This window comes from Arachis duranensis, chromosome 3 (genome assembly GCF_000817695.3).
Source record: "Arachis duranensis cultivar V14167 chromosome 3, aradu.V14167.gnm2.J7QH, whole genome shotgun sequence".
NCBI classification, from domain to species: Eukaryota; Viridiplantae; Streptophyta; class Magnoliopsida; order Fabales; family Fabaceae; genus Arachis; species Arachis duranensis.
The window spans coordinates 128,514,647-128,529,587 of record NC_029774.3 but is presented as its reverse complement, the minus strand read 5'-3'; the positions used below and the strand labels follow the sequence as shown (position 1 = coordinate 128,529,587).

General features: G+C 33.1%; 1 protein-coding gene across 1 annotated transcript; it reads right to left on the bottom strand.

Moving 5' to 3' along the window:
* Positions 1-6,630: 6,630 nt before the first annotated feature.
* LOC107481878 (potassium channel SKOR-like) lies at positions 6,631-14,378 on the bottom strand. The gene is made up of 9 exons (XM_016102223.3): positions 14,090-14,378; positions 9,526-10,456; positions 9,362-9,442; positions 8,988-9,086; positions 8,443-8,664; positions 8,136-8,324; positions 7,711-7,786; positions 7,170-7,586; positions 6,631-7,090 (listed from the first exon to the last, which is right to left on the bottom strand). The coding sequence occupies exons 1-9, from the start codon at positions 14,269-14,271 to the stop codon at positions 6,816-6,818; spliced, it is 2,472 nt and encodes an 823-aa protein (XP_015957709.1). The 5' UTR covers positions 14,272-14,378; the 3' UTR covers positions 6,631-6,815.
* Between the last annotated feature and the right edge of the window lie 563 nt (positions 14,379-14,941).

The window sequence follows — 14,941 nt, the reverse complement described above, 5'->3', positions numbered from 1 at the left end:
TTAAATTAGTAGTGCTTTTTAGATACTGAAATGAACAATCTTTTACTTGCTAAATTCTCTCTTTTTTTTTATTCCGTCTTTTTAGTATACCAATCTTAGGCATTTATTATTTTCAATATACGTTTTAAATATCATAATGTAGCAGTTAAGCAAAATTTCTTATATTAACCTCCTTTGAAATATACCTATTAACTCGTAATGTAATATTATCGTTTAATACGAATTAAGATGATAATTCTTGTCCCGATAGTATTAAAAAATTAATGATTATTGTGTATATTATTTTATATATTGTTAATGTATATTCTATACTATAATATATATTGCATATAAATAATTTATTTGATGACTAATTTTTTTTTAAAACTAAAAAATAATTTTTTTATAATAGTAGAAAAATGAAAATTCCAAATATAATTAAAAAATAAAAAAAATTAAAAATTTTGAATTAATTAGATTTGTATAAAATAATAACCACAAAATTAAATATAATTAAATAATAATAAAACAATAACTTCTATTTTATGTGCAATAACTGTGATATTTATTTTTTTTTATACTTTGTTATCTTAATGTGAATTATTAATTTTAGAGAATGGTTGGTTTTTCTTATATTTTTTTAAATGAATTTTACTATATAAATTATGAAATAATGGTTGGAAATTAGGTGATTTTTACATGCTAAAGATCCGATTTTTACCTGATTTTTACCCGGCCCGAAGATGCGTAGATTTTATCGGGTTAGGATCTAAAAATTAGATCCGGTCCATATTTTCGGGTCGGATCTGAATTAAGCCAAATCCGGCGTAATCCGGCCATGTACACCTCTAACTGAGATATTTATCTTTTTTATACTTTGTTATTTTAATGTGAATTATTAAAATAAATTTAAAAATTTTTTGTAATTAACAAAATAATTGCAAAAGAAAAACCCTAACTTCAAAGTTGAAATTTCTAAAAAATAATTGTTGTTTAACACATTGAGTCGTTGACCGAGTTAACAACTAAAGGTTGGTCAAAACTCCAATTAATAATTAAAAAATCTAATGAAATCCATGAAATAACTATTAGATCACATTTCCATAGTAAATTTTCTTAATTGAAAAATTTAACTCTATTCCCTCAATTTTTGTGTTATATTAAGCTATTATATTTGATAGTTCACAGTTTTTTTCTTTCAATATTAAAGGATAACTTTTTGCATTTTTTATTATATACTTTTTCCTTCTCATTAATTTTTTTTATGTATTAAAAAATAATTTATTTTTGTTAAATATATAAAATTTTCAAAAAAATATATTTTTATCCAAATACATTAACTTTTAAATTTAAAAATGTGAAAGAGATAATTAATTTAAAAAAAGATCATATACATTTTTTCGCTTATTATGAAATTTTAAAAGGATGGTGCAGAGTGGTACACGAGGAGAAAAGACTAGAGGTGCAAAACGTGCAAAAAAATAAATAACGAAGGTGGAAACACGTAAATCAGAGATGAGGAGAAAGATATTTTGGGTTTAAGAGAGAAATTGAGAAAACGATAGAACGGAGAAGAGAGTTCGCGAAACGGATTTGATGGGGATCCTTTACCTCGAGTGACCCCGTGGCCCTCACTCGTGAATCATGAGGCTGAGAAAAGAAGTAAGAACAGGCAACTGGAGATGTTACTTGTTCAGTTGTTGCAAACAATTTATTTGTGGTGCACAAATGGCCATTCATGCTGCCATAATTTATCATTGGCTTCATGTAACCTCAGGGATTTTAACATGAAATTAAAATATGAAAAAAATCTCTAAAATAAAAGAATTTTTTATTTTAAAATAGTTTATTTCTGAAATAATATGTCTACTACTTTTTTTTCTAAGGGTAATGATATTATTGATATCTGTACGGAGAATTATTTCTTTTTAAATAAACAAAAATCATCAAGTACCAACTACCAGTCATCATGTTTTAATAATAATAATAATAATAATAATAATAATAATAATAAAACGTATATTCGCATAAATTATTTTAGATACGAAAAAAATGGTGTTTTGTTTAAATATGGATGTTCGGAGTGTTTTACAAAATTGTAAAAGTTTTACAAAAGTAGTTCAACACGTAGATTAAGTATATTCTTTAGCCGTATATTTGTTTTAATAGAAATTATTTAAAATATGGAGACAAGAATTGTGTTTTGCTTAAATATTGGTGTTTGGAGTATTTTATAGAATTGTGGAAGTGTCAGAAATGCAGTCCAACACGCAGGTTACGTGTTGCTCAACATGCAGGTAACGTGTTGTCTACGGTCTCCATGCAAGAGACAACCTTGCTCTGAGAAGTGACATTTATGACTTTAGACCCACCCCTGGTATATAAAAATGAAGGAAGAGTGGGACTGGACTGTATATCATTTTCATTCTCCTTTACTATCACCATAAACCATACATTCTCAGCTCATCAAGTCAAGGTGCATTGATTAGTGGCTCCAAACACGCGAACGCCATGTGTCTTCATCCAAGCAACACGTTACTTGTGTGTTAACGCTGTTGCGCCACATGTCCTGCATGCAACAGCACACAGCATCTTGTCCCGTGTCTCCATGCAACTGGCAGGCTCCGCTCCGAGAACATCAGTCATTTATAGTGAGGGTTGAGGGTTGGTGCCACAGGTGTATAAAATAGTGGTGGGACTCAGGCTTTGTTTCATTCTATTGTTGAGAGTGGTGGGGTAACGGAGTGTTGGGGCTTGGGGTTTCATTCATTGGGTTTTATGTTTTGAATTAGTTTTAAGGTTGAGAGTGAGATTAGAACATTTAAAATAATACGTAATTATACGTCTCTTGAAAATCATGTTATCAATTATTTGGGATATCCTAATTATGTAAGTTTGTTATTTTTGATTAATTTATTAGTTGTTACTTGGTTAACATAAGTTTAATAGTTTGTTATTTGGATAATATTATTCTAAATGTACTGTTAAAAGCTCTTATGCATGGATTGAAATTCCAAAATACCCGATGAAGTATCCTAATACCGTCTACCTCTTGACTCCCGTTAACAGGGTCGTGTTTCTATTTGGACTTGTGAACCAGGCATCTTCTGAACTATTGCCAAGAACCACAATGACAAAGTTTGGTAAGATTCTTCCCATCCGCCGAAAATCTTGGCTATCGACTTCTACTTTGCCAGCCAAGCCTTTTGGTAATTAATAGTGTAGTTGAATCTTGCCTGGACTTCCGCAATTATAGATTTGACCTTTATGGATGGGTCGTATTCAACCAATGGCTTCATAGCCTCAGTAATCGTGTCTGAGTCTAACTTGGAGTGATCCTGTGAGATCATTCTCATGGAACACGTGTGCCTTCCGTTGTATCTCCGAATCTCCCAACAGGCTTTCTTTTGTATCAAGCTAGCTCGGATAAGCCAGTCGCACCCACGTCTATAATTATTACACTTTGCATAGAACGTCTGTGGTTCGAATTCATAAAAAGGTAATCGACTCCTCTAGAGATAGTATAACTCCGAAATGCCGCAATGACTGATTTTCTTGAACCGTATTCCATTCTGATTCTAAACTCCCCATCATCAGGATTAGCAACACCTATAAGAAAACAAATTTTTCGTTCATCGATCCGCTAAAACAAAATCAAGTAAACATCCACTGCTCACGTACCTATGTTTGCATATTTGAGAAACTCCGGTGCATGCATGGCGTCAAGATCCAAGCTACGCATAAAATGTGGAACGTCCATCGGTTGACTAACTGCGGCTGGAACCACTTAAATTTCCGCCACTGCCTTACCTATCCCATCCCCGTCCTCATCATCATCACCGGCTTCGTACGTAGCTTTGAACTCCTCATCGCTATCATCGTTCATTCCCAAGTACGCCTCAGCTCTGTCATCATACACATCTATGTCATGTTGAACTTCATATACAACAATATGCTCAAACTCAACGTATAACTCAATCCTCGGGTGTTGCACCTGAGTTTGTTGGTGGATATGAATTATCCGCTGAATACTAGTTTCGTCGACGATTGGCATAACCTCAAACTGTATCAGGCCGCAAATACGACAATCGGACTCCTGTAGAGAATGTTGGTCACCCTCTTTAAAATATCAGCCTCTATGCTTTGATAGAGCCCGTATTGTAGTTCCGTAAACGTTATAGTGTACGGAACCACAAACGAAAACATATTCTCACACGCAAAACTCACACCCTCATACGTATTTTGTACGACCTCACCATTGTGGTAAACCACTATATTTGCAGTGCCCTCCATCGTACCGACCCTGGAGAAAAACATTTCTCTCACAATGAAACAAAATGGTTACGAGTTTTAATTTTTATAGACAGAAGACTCACCTCGTAGGCTACGTGTTACAACACCATCCAACCATCGTTTGTCACGTGTGCAACACACAGGATTGAAGGTTGTGGTATGCTTAGAGAATGGGGGTTGAATATATGCCTTCCTTTTTGGTTGTTGTTATTGCCCATTTAAAACAAATCAGCAGTTTTGATTCTGTTTGAACTCAGCAGCGGAAATTTATGAGACAATTTATTTTTGTCTCATGAATATCAGAAAACAGAACACAGCAGAGAAGAGAAAAGCTAACACCAGCATGTATCCTGGTTCGGTTGCCTTGTGCTATGCAACCTACATCCAGTCTCCTCCACAACTATGGAAGAATTTCACTATAGTTAACAGTATTACATACACCAATAACACAGGATTGACCCAATCCTTTCACACTCAAGTTCTAACCTAACTTGACATTGGCTATGCTAATACCTAACTATACCTCTTAGTGCTAACCCAACTAAGAAAGGGATACCTTACAGGTACAAGATACAAGACACTTAACCATCCTAAAGAAATCTGAAAATAACTCTAGGCTTTTCTCTCAAGTGTTTCACTTAGCCTTTTTCCACTCATGGCTTTTTCTTGAGCTTTCTCACAATGCCTTTTCTCGCAAGAAATTACAGAAAGATAACCTTAGAAAAGTACATTACACTCAGTAAAACATGAAGGAGATTGACTTCATCAACAGCCTCTGTGCTATGCGAAAAACCAGATTAGCAAGCCTCTGATTCAGTTCTTCATACTGGCGAAATGCATCTTTGATTAGGTTACACTGTCCAGTTAGTTGAACTTCTTCAAAGAGCTCTTCTCTGAACAAAACCTCAATTCACTGGTTTTCTCTCCTTGCCCTCTGAATGACCAGCCAGCTTCATTTATCTCCTTGCAAGTTACTTGGTTCTTCTTCCAAGGTCAACACCTTGAGCCTTGAGCTTCACCAACCCATAGGCTCACTTTTCCTTCTTAAACAACAAAGTAGGACCTTTGCTTCTGACTCCTCCAACTTGACCGAAAGTCAGGAAGGAGTAACCGAATTTGTCTTCCAATGGTCAACCAAATCCGAACCATAGAGATGCAACTTGGTCTCCAAGAATCTCTAGTGACCGTGGATTTGTAGCAGTGATGAACAGAGATCAACTTTCCCTTGAATGCCATTTTCGGATAGAGCAGAAAGATGGGAAGAAGAGAGGAAGATCTGATGCATGCAAGATGAGATGGATTACCTTTAACCTAAGCTTGATTTGGATTAGATTTTCTGCTTTAGCTTCTGTGCTTCAAGCTTAAACTTTCTCTTTCTTGCTTCTTTGGTTACTAGCTTATGGAGAAAGCTTTTTCTTTCTTTCTCTTTCTTACTTTTCTGAAACTTGATTTGACTGATTTGAGAGGAGAGGAACGTTGCTTTGGTTGGAGCAAGATGGAGGGAATTGAAATTAAGCTGGGTTTGGTTCGGGTATCCATCTGAGCAACCTATCTGACTTCTTTCTTTTCTTTTCCTTGGGCTTCTATTTTGTTTTCAGCCCATTATTCTTTTCTGTTTGTTTTTCATTTCTTTTGGGCTATTAACATTTGGCCTACAATAATAAACAATTAGTTTATGGGTAGATATAAATAATCAACACTTAATTATTTATTTTGCCCAAAAATAATGTTTGTCATCACTTAATTTATTTAGTTAATTTCTTAACTCAACAAGGATGCATGTTGCCACGTGTGATTCACGTTACCTGTGTGTTGAAAGGATGAGTGTCACGTGTCCAACACGTAAGTTGCGTGTTGAGTCAGCACGTTACCTGTGTGTTGTGCCTGCATATCTGCAACGTCCACCCACTTGTATATACATAAAAAACCTCCATTTTTAAGTAAATCATACCTCTAAAATCCATATTAAAATTCTTTAGCCTCGTTTTAATAGCGAGATAGATAGATAGATGCAAGATAACAATCAAATTACTTCAATTTAATTTTTAAGTCGAATAAATTTTTTCTTAATATTTTTTATTTTTTTAGAAATTATAAGAGTTAACGAAGAGAAGTTTTTACATTTTACTGCAAAACATAAATCCTAATGTCGGATCGTGCCAATTTTAAAATTCCAAATAAATAAATGGAAAAAAAATTGAGTCCACTCTTGTCTTCTCTCTCTTTTTCTTTTTTATTTTTTTGAAATGAAAATTCTTAGAAAAATTTAAATATGAAAAAAAATTACTTAAAATTTCAAAAACAGGTGCACCTATGCACTGCAAAACATAAATCCAATACATAATGCATTCACTTGAAATTATATATTATTTTTTAATTTAGGTCGTTGAAGGAAGCTCGACTAGCTCCAGAGTCCAGAGAAGGCACAAGAAGGAGAAACTTGAAATATACCTAAGCATCATTGCAAATTTGCAATGCAATGTGAAAAGACAAGAAATATAACGAACTGATCCCTAATTTTGTGCCTGATCCTTTTATGTACCTCACTCTGCACTCTGCACTTGGCTCGCCAGAAATAGCTTCTCATCATTGCTAATTATGTCTACATTTAGAACTCTGCCTCCTTGTTCTGTTAAAATACAAGTACCATTTGAAATGTTCAAATGTTTCATTGCCGTTATTATAAGCTCGTCAATGCTTTCCGGGACCCATAGAACAACTCCATCAGTTCTCTTTTCTTTATGATCATATTCCCATGGGTGGAAAGGAAATACTATACATCTCTTCTTCGGAATTTCATTTCTTGATGGCAATATTTCTGCTTGCAAACTCAATCAAAGCATACGTCAGAAAAACAAATTAAACCAACTGAGTTTAATTTAAAATGACAATCATACCTTTAGTTTCTTGAATACCACAGGAAAACTCAGCCAACTGAGAAAATTTGGCAACTTGAAGCATTTTGAGAGCAGTTATATCTCCGCCGATACGAGCTTCATCAAGTGGTGTATTCCCCCATCTGTCCTTGCATAATACACTTGCTCCTGCTCCCAGAAGTAGTTCAGCTACTGCACACAAACCTTCAGAAGCAGCAATGTGAAGAGGTGTGCGCTGGTCATAATTTTTGGCATTTGGATTAATTCCACAAGCCAGAACCTTTTTTAAGAGGTCAAATTCCTTCTTTGCAACCATCACACAGAGAAAATTTCCGGCATCATCAATAGTGAGAGTAGCCCCTGCATTAACTAGTAAAGCAGCTACGTCTTCATGTCCATTCTTGATGGCTTCTAGCAAGGGAGTAGCCCCAGATTTATCTGATGCAGGTGGTTGTTTAAAGTTTAAACCAAACTCCATATTTTGACTTCAATACAGCACATTCAAAAAATAAAAGGATTGTCCTCAATCACCTAAAAACGGAAAAAAAGTTCAAAAACTAACCTGGTAAATTGATATTTACTCCTTGCTCAACTAGAAAGGAAGAAATATCTACATATCCTTTTGAGGCAGAGATATGCTGTGATAGTAAACATAAAACACGTAATTAAAATGTTAGCTTGTCACCACTGTATTATGTGTCCAAAATTCAAAATCTTGATCATACTACTCCTCTTATCTTATTTCTCAACAAATTAATCAAGACTCACATGCGAAGAACAGGATTCAACCAATCCTACTCATAGAGTGCGAGCCAGATTAGATTTGAGGGAATGCTACAAAGACTATATATAGTATAGACAAGACTTGAACAAAAAAATATCTGAGTTAAGAGCAACTCGTCATCTCAACTAATTTCACTGTTTTTTACTCTTACACACATTTAACAAAAAAATGAATTAATAGATGAGTTGATAAAGAGTTGATACCAAGGGTGATCTACCATCATAATCAGTGTTATTGGGATCTGCCCCGGAGGTGATCAAACGTTTCAAAAGGTATAAGTCAGCCTCATATGCAGCACAATTCATCCTCACAGTCAACTCTGTTTCCTGGTTTCCAATAGTCAAGCTCAAGTCTGATTCCAACAACTTGCGTTTTAGACCGGAGTCTTTTCCCTGTCAGCCACGCATAACCATGAGTCCGAAACCAGCATGGATGATCTAAAATTCTAAATCCATATGTTTCCATCAGTAAAATGATTATTTATCTTTTATATCCAAGGCAAACATATACCTCAAGGAGATTGTTTAAGGTAACACGGCCATCTACATAGTATATCTTCACTATGTCCTTCAAGGATTGCTTATCAAGTCGCAAAACCTTGGAAAGCTCATGAGCTATGACTGTGGAATGATGAGGCATATTGCAAAGGAAAGAAACCTCACCGAAGGAATCGTAGGTTTTTAATTGGACCACTTCGTCTGTACCACTATCATTTTCACTGCTTATCTCACGCTGTAGACAAAAGGAAGGACCGTCAGGTCAGGTTTAAAAATACTTTTTCACTTGTGCAAACACTTCATATTTATGGAACGATAGCAATCTGAAATAGAAGAATCCATCACTAACAAATACCATTCCCTAGTTCATGTTTCATTATCCACTCTAAAGTAAACATCATCTTTTATGATAATTTGTTTAGAGTCTGGAGCAGTTAGTTTAGAAAATAGTGAGAGTTAACTGATGAGGAATTGAAGTGAGAGGGAAAGTAATGCTGAAAGACATAGGAAGTTAAATAAATAAATAAAATAAAAAATCAATGCTACCATAACCCGTACCAGCTCTCCATGACATACGAAGTAAATTTGATCTGCTACATCTCCTTGCTCCAAAACCAGTTCTCCAGGAAGGAAAAACTCTTCATGAACTTTGGTTGTCTGTCAAACAAGAATCTGAATCAGGTGTTTTTGATTGAAGAAAAAAGGACAAGTTTCAGATACTGGTGTCGCTTTCAAGAAAGTACATGAAGTACAAGGATAACGCATGCATCAAGTTTTTCCGGTCGTCACAGACCATGATTAGGACAAATATTTGGCAATTGAAGCAGTGTATCTTCAAATATACTAGAATGATAATGAAGCATGAAGCTAGCACGTGCAATTAAGAAAAATACCAAGAGAAAGAATAAGTGAAGTGTTACAGTAAGTCTTACAATCTGCTTAACAAACTCTGAGGAGCAACCCTTGAAAAGAGGAACGTTCTCAATGAACTCCTCATACAAATTAATTGAAATCTGCAAAAACCAATAAAAAAAAAAAAATATGTGGGTGTCACAAGTGAAGTTGGACCAGGAATGAAAAGATGATGAATATATACCTTGGATCGAATAAAGGGTGGGATGTCCTGAAGTACAGCAGGTTGTGTGTAGCTGCGATGATACTGCAAGCGCAAATGGCCCTTGATGGCCTTACTTGTGGGCTTGTCAAGATTGTTTTTATTCATGTATTTGATAACTTCAGTCATGGTGTCCCTAAACCTCTCGGTTTTGGATCCCTTGACAATCAAGGCGGTCATGTTGCCAAGAAGGTAAGCGCCAAGAATCATGTCAAAGGAGACATAAACCATGATGAATATCATCTCTCTGACATTGACGGCATGAATATCGCCGTAGCCAACAGTGGCCATGGTGACAATAGCAAAATAGAGGGAGGTGATGTAGCGCTTCCAGAGGTCGATGTGGCGGAAGTCCGAGTAGGCAAAGTCGCCCATCTTGAGGGAGCCAATCCAAGTGTAGGACTCGCGGGAGGGAGGGATGGTGGTGGCCAGATAGTAGAAGATGCAGGCGGCTGTGTGGGTGCAGTAGAGCTCCACCACTAGAAGCTTCACGATTCTCGTGAAGAGGTAGTTGATCCGGATGTCCTTCTCCAGCGTCTCGAAGAACTCCGTGACGCGGGCGGCCCGGGTCAGCCTGATCCAGAGGAGATAGCGGAGCGGCTCCTTCCTGCCGGCTGCCTTGTAGATGTAGTCCCAGGGGAGGCAGCCGAGGAGGTCGAGGGTGAATTGCGGAGACTTGAGGCAGCGGATGGCGATGCGGGAGGGTCTGGAGACCACGCAGTAGGAGTGGGTGTCGCGGTAGGCCACGAAGAAGCGGAGCACGATGTCGATGAGGAAGGCCAACTGGCCCGCGATGTCTAGCAGGAATATTTTCTCCGGGAGGCCTCTGAAGAATCCGAACTCCATTGGGGTGAAGAAGGAGGAGTACACCGCCCATATCAGTATGAAATGCTTCCACCCAATATTGTACAACCTGCATCCATGTAATGTACATTCTTTCTTTAGTTTTCTGTCTCATTTCCCCATCTCTCTCTTACAACTATATATACTGCACTGCGCCCACTCTACTTTAGTTTCTGTATCCTTCTGCTCCTCAATTCCTCTCGCGCTAGAATCCCTTTTCTTTAGCTATTTCTAGTTTCAACCATGGCTTATATTATACCATGTACGTGCTACTAATATTATATCCACTTAGGCAACGTTTGGTTTCAAATAACACGTTAATACATATTTATTGTTTGTTTCTTGAGCTACAAATCTTTGACGAATATGTTAATATATAAATCCACACAAAAATATAGAGATACAATTAATTGGACACAATTTTTTATACTTTTATTGTTTATTAATTTTTTAAACTTTTTTTAGTTAGTTTTTTATATTTTTATCTTTTATTAATTTTTACAAAATATAAACTTTTTTAATTTTATGGTATGTTATTTAATATTTTACCAAACAAAATATATATATTAATAATTTGTATCCATATTTTTAGTATTTATGTTTCTGTGTCTTTCTCTCAAAAAAGACATAAATCAAATGCTATCTTATATCATCTACCTGTTACTAATATACACTTATATCATCTTAAACTCATTAACTTTTAATAAAAATTTAAAATATTTAGATTAGATAACTTAAAGTAACAATAACATAATATGTGACTCCTCAAATTGTTTTAAGAAATTCTATATTTTTTCTAAACGTTTGTTATAAGAAATTGTTCCTAAAATTTAAAAATATTAAATAAAAGTATTTTAATAAAAAAATAAAAAACACAAAAAATTATAAAATAGTTACAATTTTCAAAATTTTTTTAATTATTTAATAAAATGTGATCATTCATCATTAATTTTTTTTTAAATTCTATTTAAAAAATGTAAAGTATCTATCAAATAATTAAAAAAAATAAGAACATCTATTCTCATTCTAGAACTGCTACTCATCACGAGAGGCTGGGCCGATTTGCCTTCAAATCGGGTCTGGCCCATTCAATCTATGTACAACTTGCAAACAAAAAAATGGATTTGAGTAATTGAAGGTTTTTTTTCTTTGATTTTTAGAAATAAAGTTATTTTAATTCGTTTTGGAAAATCTTCCGTATATGAACACTAAATAAAAAATCTAATGTTTCAGGAGAGTTTTCAATATTTTGGAATGCAAAAAATTGTGAAGCAACCTTAAATAAATGTTAAGACTTACAAATTTTAAATCCTCGTTCATACAAAATTTATAAATCACAGAGAACGTGCATCATTTATAGTGTGGTTATGCCTGTAGCAAATTTGTGTATTTTTTTGGTGACTAGCAAATTTGTGTATTTGAATGTTTTGAGTATATCTTTTATCGGCGAAACCTATTTATTTTATCTTTTTTGTTAATTTTTTTATTTATAATGACATTTTATATAATTTTTAAATTTTACATATAAAATTTTTCAAGTTTTGATTATATACAAATATTTTTTAACTAATTATTAATTGATTTTCTTATTTTTCTGACATAACAGACATTGAGAAATGCTGTATAGTCTTTAATTAGTCTTTAAATATAAAAGTTTAATTATATTAGTTTTTTATACATTCACTTTCTAATATTTTTAGAGAACTAATCTCTAATTCAAATTAAATTTGCTTTTCATCCTTAACATTTCTCTCTATACCAAACTTCGTAAAATTAATGATATAAGTTTAGAGATTAATAAATTTTTTGTGCATATGGAATGACTAATTAAGTAATTATAGTCATAGTTTATTTTTTGACTGTCATATATTTTTTAATTTATTTTTTTATACTTCTCTTTGTTTTTATGTTAATTCTATCAACATTTCATTTTCAAGAACTGTTGTCTTTTATTTTTTTTGTGTATTTTTAAGTCCAGTTAATAAAAAATTAGAAGTTATATTTTAGTGTTTAAAATTTAATATTTAGGTTTTAAATTTTGAATTTAAATTTATGATTTAAGATCTTTGATTTAGAATTTATTACTTTTATTTAGATTGTATTTTATTTTAAATTTAGATATATTAATTTTTAAGGAGATTAATTTTGTATTTTAAATATAAGAGAAAAATATAAAAGATTAAATCTAATAATATTATTTTTGTATTTACTTAGATTAATCTTAATAATTATTAATAGAATAAAGATTGAGTTTTATTGATTATTTAATCATATTAATAGTATATAATCGAGTGATATATATATATAAAATTATGCAATGTATTCACAAAATTAATTGCTAAATTTAATTACATGTATAGAATATATGTCGAAAAAAAAAATATATTAAAAATAAAGTAGATATTATATATATTTATTTATAAATATATGGTAGTTGATTTAGCTATTAAGTTTTTATTAATTCTCTACATCCAAGCAATTTTTTATCTAAGTTCATCCAAATAATTTAAATTACGTATTTTTTTTTCTTTCCCCTACACTTTTTTTCTTCTTATTCTTCTTCTTCACTCCGGATGCTACGTCTTCTTCTTTTTCTCCTTCTTTTTTAATTTTTTTCAGTTTTGTTACTGTCGTCACCAACAACTCCTTTTTCTCTTCCTCCTCTTATTGAAATTTTGTCTCCTCCTTCCTTTTCATCTTTCTCTATTATCATAATCATCATCGTTATCGTCGTTGTATTCTTCTAATACGTATCGTCATTATCGTTATCATCGAATTTGAATTTATATAATGGACAATTTTCGGTTCATTTGGTATTATATAATGGCTTCATTTGATAATATTTTCGTTCATTTAAGCTGTATGTGTTTATGAATTCAAATTTATATAATGGACAATTTTTGATTTATTTGGTATTATACAATGGTTTTGTTTTGATAATATTTTCGATTCATTCGATTATCACAGAAAATCAGAATCAATAAAGATATTAGCAAAATGTTTGTATTGTTGGTGATGACGATCATGATGATGGAGGAAAAAGAAAAAAAATGAAGAAGAAAATCAAATAAATTCAAATAAAAAAGAAAAAGAAGGAGGAAGAGATGAATGTAATGGTGGTATGGTGGTGGTAACGATAACGATAATGAAAAAAAAAGGAAAAAAAGGAGGAGTAGAAGAAAAAAAAAAGAACAGAAAGAGGAGAAAGAAGAAAAAGAAGACGAAACTCTCCCAATAATATAAACTAAATAATTTGGATAAATTTGAATGTAAAATTGTTTGGACGAGTAGCAAAACTCTTAATGTTTTAGGTATAAATAGGTGAAAATTCAGGTGCAATCGACTTCACATGAAGTTGATAGTTGAGAGCCGTTTGATAAAAATTTAGTCAAATCAATCAAATCATCTAATGGTTCTCAATTATCAATTTCACGTAAAGTTATAATTAAATTTTCACCTTATAGATAATATTCTTATGACATATAAAATCAAGTGAGTTAAGAAAAAAAAAGCTCAACAAAAGTTGAGTCAAACAAGAATAAGTGAACATTGGGAAGCCGAAGTTCACGCGGAGGATAGGTGTGGTGTGTCCTACCCGTGTAGTGTTGTGTCAATTCATGTAAATATGCAATAATGTAATACCATATCTTGAATAATTCCTAATTAATCTGTGTGTGTGATGGTGTGAAAGAGAGAGATGTACCGATTATCAGGGTGAATAATATATTGCCGCCGTACATCTCCGCCGTGAGCGGTGGAATTATCTTCGGCCTCACCGCAAAACATCGCCAGCCGACGCCTCAATCTTTTCCACCGCTCCTCCTGTTTGCTCAGTCCTCTCTTCTTCCTTGTCCAGTTTCCTCCCTCACCCTCCTCGCCATGCATAGTGGTGCTTTTCGCCCAGTTCCCCCCACTAACCACTACCTCAAACACCCGATACAGCGGAACCAACAGGCTTTCTTCTATCTTACTAGCTAATTAGGAGAATAACAAAAAGACCATGCTATTACTATATCACCAATTCGAACGACTCACTCATATATATATTGGAACCATTCAACAGTGTGAAGTTAGTGGTGACATACAGAATCTCTTTTACAAGAATCTGGAATAATAGATTAGATTAGTAACACGTTAATATCGATCAACTTTATGTGACGGCTTTAAGTTTTTCGGTTCCTTGGCAAAAGGGGTATCTTATTCTTAAACAGTTAAACTAATAACTGAGTGTTTATGGAAAGTTTTTTTTACTGTCGGGAAATAATTTTATTTTATTAAAAAAGAATTTATTTTTATTTAAAATTTATTTTTATAATTAAAATATAATCATAAATTAAATTAATATTTTTATCAATTAAATATTGACATATCACTTTAAATGTCATGTGACATAAAGACATGATAAATTAATGATACATGTCAATTTAAAAAAAAAATCAAAATAATCTTGTAACGTTAAGTCATAACCGTAGATAAAGGTATGAAGGTACTATTTCATCACGTAAGGTACTGAAAAATTATAAAAAGAGGATAATATGAGTTAAATGTATCAGAC